General features: G+C 38.7%; 1 protein-coding gene across 1 annotated transcript; it reads left to right on the top strand.

The window, feature by feature from the left end:
* LOC109710018 (uncharacterized protein At4g15970-like) lies at positions 2,672-5,569 on the top strand. The gene is made up of 3 exons (XM_020232434.1): positions 2,672-3,077; positions 4,214-4,585; positions 4,869-5,569. The coding sequence occupies exons 1-3, from the start codon at positions 2,811-2,813 to the stop codon at positions 5,352-5,354; spliced, it is 1,125 nt and encodes a 374-aa protein (XP_020088023.1). The 5' UTR covers positions 2,672-2,810; the 3' UTR covers positions 5,355-5,569.

The following is a 5,835-nucleotide window of genomic DNA, read 5'->3' as shown; positions in this document are numbered from 1 at the left end:
ATTGCTGGGGAAGCCTGCCTCGTCAATTGGAAAACCGTTTGTAAGAGCAAGGCCGAAGGAGGACTAGGAATAAAAAATGTGGAATCAATGAATTTAGCTCTCCTTTCTAAATGGTGGTGGCGTTTTCTGACTGAGCCACACCTGCCTTGGTGTAACCTTATTAAACAGCTCTACTACTCGAGAAGAAGACCACTACACGAGGGAAACACCTTTGTACCCTTCTCACAGTGGTGGAAAGGAGTGATCCGGTGCCGAGAAGTGTTTAAATGTGGCATTTCTTATGGCATGGGTAACGGAAGCATCATCAGGCTATGGAAGGACATCTAGAGCGGGGAAACACCGCTGAGCACAGAATTTCCAGACATTTTCTCGGCTATCAGGAACAAGGATGTTCGAATCTCCCAATGTTGGAATCATCTCGGCTGGAGATGGCGTTTCATCTGTACAGGATTCTTAGCCTCAGCCTCCCCGGGAAATAGAAGACAGTTAGCACTCCTAAAGGAACGCCTACTTCAGTTCTCCCCAAGCACAAGACCGGACTCACTTATATGGAGGTGGACCTCTCACGGCAAATTCACTGTTAACTCATTGTACAAATTTATCACCTTCGCCGGACAAAGTGAGCCGATCTATCAACACCTGTGGAAACTTAAAATCCCGGTTAAAATCAAAACCTTCGTCTGGTTGCTCCTGCGCAAGAGGCTGCTCACGGCTGACAGATTGATTAGGCGAGGGGCACAATTGGACCCTTCCTGCGTCCTTTGTGCTGCCTCCCTGGAATGTGCCGACCACCTTTTCTGCAACTGTGTCTTTGCCCGTTTTCTTCTTCGACAACTGGCAGGGGCACACAACTTGGCTTCGGGCGGGGACGTAGGAGGACTTTGGAGTCTAATTTCAAACACCTCCGATGCCTCTTTAAGATCCAAAGGCCTAACCAAGCTTGTGGCCACTTGGTGGGTCCTCTGGACTGAGCGAAACAACTTCGTCTTCCGTTCTAGCCTTCCCAACGTCGAGAGAGCTTTGGATAGAGCCTCAACCCTGTTTACTGACTGGAGCTCACTCATGTAACCAATTTCCTCTTCCCCACTTTCTTTTTTATAACTTCTTCCTTTTTTCTTTCGCCACTTTTGTCTTGTTTCTCTGTTCTTCGAGTTCGTTTTTTGCCAAGGAAGCCTTAGCTGCTTCCACCTTGTAAGCTTAGTTCACTTATCCTATTGAATGAAGCAGGTAGCGTGCTACCTTTCTCTCAAAAAAAAAAAAAAGTAAAATCAAAGTTTTGAAAGACGGGATAGTTGAATCAAAATGGGCCAGAGGTCAGGTAAGTTATGTATATTCTTTTTTTTTTTATAAAATGATAATTTTATCCTTCTATTATGATAAAAGTTTAATTATTTTGCTTTTGCGGTTTAACGTTAGGGACTGAATTGTTTAAGTTGAAAGTATAGAGACCGAATTGCCATATACGGATAAGACAGGGACCATCTATATGTTTTACCCAAGATTACTGAGTCACAAAGTTGTATCAAACTATTCAATGAGTCAAAATTTTCAGGTAGGGTTTTGATGATTATTTATTCTGGTGAAGTAATTATTTTGATTGTTTTAGAGTTTATCACTTTTTTTTTTCTTTTTTTGCTTGTTGAGATGTGTTATAAATATTGATGTCCCCCTTCAAATGGTGCATACTATATTTATAAACAAAAAAGTTATGTTTTTTTTTTCTCTGTATGAGTATAATTAAATAATAAGCAAAAGTCATGCAATAATAGGGATAATTGCTTTATATGTTTCTAGAAAATACCCAAAATGTTCTTTAATTGAGTTAGCCTAAATTAATTTGGTAGGTTAGATATTTACTCCGTTAATTTGCTAAATTTTGCATCCACATATATTATATTTTTATCATGTAGTAATAATTCAGGACACAATTTAATTACTGTTTTAATTTAATTTAGTTTAGTTTAACACAAGTTAAGGTTTTAATTTGCACAATTGAACAGCTCCATGGCATTAGAAAAATTCCTAATTTTTAAATTATTCCATTCCAAATACATCATTATCACAATAAATCTAAAAATGCATACAATAAAGAGCCAAAAACCAGGTCAAAAGTAACATATCTCAAAATGTATGGAGAGTCCCTCAACTATAGGCCCTTATATATATATAATTGCGCTAATTTTGCACTATTTGATTTTAGTCAATTAAATTAAATTAAGTTTTATTATATTTATTATTAGTGATATAAAATTTAATAATCATAATAATCAGTATGATGATTTTAATTTTTCAAAAAATTATATGCAGGATTCAAATTTCCGACCTTCCTGACTAAATCTTAGATAACAACTGCTGAACTAGTCCCATTTTTGCTTTAAAAAGTCTCTTTTTTTTCTCTCTCTGTCACCGTCTCTCTCTCCCTATCAATTATTATTTCAATCAGAGAAACTTGTGAGACAACGTGAGCACTGCATTCAAACAATGTATATATACATATGCAACTACATCTACCAAACTACATATTTAACACATCTCTCTATGCATAGTTAATTGGTGCCCACAATAGTTGACTTTTACTTCATTATTTGAGATGCATGTTACTTGCTTCTTCTACTATCTCTCACTCTCTCTAATCTTCTAACTCCATTAAGATGCCCATTTTGACTCTCTCTAATCTTCTAACTCCATTAAGATGCCCATTTTGATAGACACAAAACACATTAATTATCACTCCTGAAACTAAACCCTCTCTCTCTCTCTCTCTCTCTCTCTCTCTCTCTCTCTCAACTCCTTCATTTGGAACCAAAAATATGAAGAGCAGCAGCAACATCAGACACCTTCAACCAGCAGTGATTTTTCTGCTTGGGGCAGCTTTTGCTGGCATCTGCATGCTGCTCTTCTTCTCTGCAGATCCTGCAGGAGGGAGATCATTGGATTTGGAGGTGTCACATCTCAAGAATGGGCCCAGTAAGTTGCCTTCACTGGATCACCAGCCTGATCAAGAAGCTAACTCCAAGGTGGCTTCTGATCATCATGCAGAGCCCATCAGATCAACTAAGGCCCCTCTTGTTAACAAGGTAATAATAACTCTTAATTATAACCTCTCCTTTTCTTTATTTTTGGCTCGCGTTAGGCCTAGCTAGTTTGGAAACGTGTTCGTCGAACACATTTGCTCTGATGCTTAAAATTTTCAAAGCTCGAGTATCAAATCGCTGCGTTTTGTTGAATGCATTTTGTTGATTGAGATGTTGTCCTAGTCTAGCTTTTTGGTTGAAAGTTCTAAGATGGGAGGAACAATATGAATACATTGAATAGTATGAAGACCTTTTGTTTTTTTTAATAGGTTATGAATTGTGTGAAAATTAAAAGTAAGAAGGTATATTAGTGAAGAGATTTTAATTGTAATTCATGATAACAATTCAAGTAATTAAGTAATTTTTTTAGTGATTTGAAAGAAAAAAAAAATTGATTTCACAAAATTTCCTCTATAAAGGAAAACAACTCTACCTTTCTCTCTAACAAAAAAACATCTATCAAATTTTAATGACTATGTATCAAATTATAAGTTTCGAAAACCGGTTACGTATATAATAAATGGTCTCAAAAACCAACAATATAAAAGATACTATTTAATTACAAAGAACCGGTCCACCAAACTTTATAATTATTAATCTATGAAGGTTTTAAATAGTATAGAATATATTTTAATAAATTAATTAGGATGTGACCCACGAGATGTACTTACATAAAGATGAAAAGAGAATGATTGGATATTAAAGATTTTTTTTTCTTTTTTTCACATATCATATATGTTTCTCTAGTAAGATCTCCTATAGCCCACAAATTATTGGATTCAGAGTTGGAAGAGTCAATTCATTATTAAGTTAGCTAATTATAATTCCTTGATTGGTTCCACGTAAAATTATTTAATATTTTAGTTTTTGGGACCTTTTTGGGCTGGGCTTTGAGTATCCACAAATTGGTCTTTGGGCTTCAAATTTGAGGCCCATGTAATTTTGGGCTTATTTGGGCTTATTCTAATTCGGGCTGAGCCCAATCTAAAGTCCAAAACAGTGAGTGTATTGAGTGTGCGCAGGTGCGCGTGTGTTTGCGGACAGTATGCAAACACATTCACACATACGTAGGATGCATTTGATTCGTGCTATCTGTAATGTTTTACTGCAAACAATGCTTATGCTTCAATTCTCATCAGACGATAAGTCATGACGAGCAAGACATAGAAGAGTTGGCGCGGAGAGCAACCATGGATGACAGAACAGTGCTGATGACAGCAGTGAACGAAGCCTGGGCGGCGCCGAACTCACTTCTCGATGCGTTCTTCGAGAGCTTCCGGATCGGCGAGAATGTGGAGCACTTTGTGAAGCATCTCATAATCGTCGCGCTGGACGCCAAGGCGTTCGAGCGGTGCAAGTCGGTGCACCCGTACTGCTACTTCCTCAGACCGCAAGGCGTCGACTTGTCCGCGGAGAAGAGCTACATGACCAAAGATTATCTTGATCTGGTGTGGAGCAAGATCAAGCTGCAGCAGCGTATTCTCGAGCTCGGATACAACCTACTCTTTACGGTACGTTCAATTCTGACAAGTTATCAGAAAGCTTCTTTCACTTGCAGTATTGAAAGAAATAGTTTTACGACAACCATAAACTCGTTAAGAAACAATTGAGATTGAGGTCGAATTTCAGAGACATAAACTGTTACATTTCCTTAGAGTCTCAAGTGTGACAGGTCACTCCCTGTCGCCGAATTTGACGAGATTCGTGTACTAAACTGTAACAGTTGAAACTACGACGGCGAAACGAAATCGAAGCCAATCTTAAGAGACTAAGATCAGTGTTGTTGCACTGCAGGATGTGGACATTGCCTGGTTCCGGAACCCCCTCGAGCACATAACACTCGCGGCGGACATATCGACGTCGAGCGACTTCTACTTCGGGAACCCCCACGCCCTCGGGAACTACCCGAACACCGGGTTCATCTACTTCAAGTCATGCAAGAAGAACATCGAGGTGATGCGGTACTGGCACGATTCGAGGAGGCGGTGGCCGCAGAACCACGACCAGTTCGTGTTCAACGAGATCAAGCACGAGCTGGTCGCCAAGTTCGGAGTGCAGATCAAGTTCCTCGACACGGCCTACGTCAGCGGGTTCTGCCAGCTCGGCAAGGATCTGAACAAGGTCTGCACTGTGCATGCCACCTGCTGCATTGGGCTCAACAACAAGCTTTACGATCTGCGAGGGGTTATCGAGGATTGGAAGAATTACACATCTCATCCGGTCTGGCAGAGGCAGATGGGCCACCTGAAATGGAGGCTCCCAGGCAGATGCATACACTGAGAATGCAGAAACTTATGTCAGATTAGTTGTCAGAACAAAAAAAAATTGAATTCAAATTCACTTTGTTATTTATATATCTCCGTAATTCGAGCATTCCGGTAACAAGTATGACACAAAATTTAAAATTCTCTCTAAGAATTGCGAGTGAAAAAGAGGTTGTGGAGTGATGGTTTCTTTCAATATCAGAATCAGAATCAAGGCTTGTTTCAGATTAATATTTTGATTTTTTTTTCTTTTTTAATGTTTTTGTGGTGAATCTAGTGATAATAATATACTAATGATCAAGTTAGGCTTAAGATGATGACACTGAGGTAACAAATGTTGAGGAGAATGGGGAAAAAAAAATCATTAAACATGAGTTGGTATTAAGTACAGAGTCTGGGATTTATTTGTGTAATTTTAGAGATTATTTATTATTTTTTTGAACCATATGAAAAGAGGTAATTGCTAATAGTTGGCAAATGATGCACCCCACCTACTG

This window comes from Ananas comosus, linkage group 1 (assembly GCF_001540865.1).
Source record: "Ananas comosus cultivar F153 linkage group 1, ASM154086v1, whole genome shotgun sequence".
In the NCBI taxonomy this organism is placed as follows: domain Eukaryota; kingdom Viridiplantae; phylum Streptophyta; class Magnoliopsida; order Poales; family Bromeliaceae; genus Ananas; species Ananas comosus.
The sequence above is the reverse complement of the archived record's forward strand: the minus strand, read 5'-3'. Positions and strand labels throughout refer to the sequence as shown.

Coding starts and splice junctions, on each gene's coding strand:
- LOC109710018 (XM_020232434.1), top strand. CDS start 2,811: ATGAAGAGCAGCAGCAACATCAGACACCTTCAACCAGCAGTGATTTTT. Junction 3,078..4,213: donor AGGCCCCTCTTGTTAACAAG/GTAATAATAACT, acceptor AATTCTCATCAG/ACGATAAGTCATGACGAGCA. Junction 4,586..4,868: donor GATACAACCTACTCTTTACG/GTACGTTCAATT, acceptor GTTGCACTGCAG/GATGTGGACATTGCCTGGTT.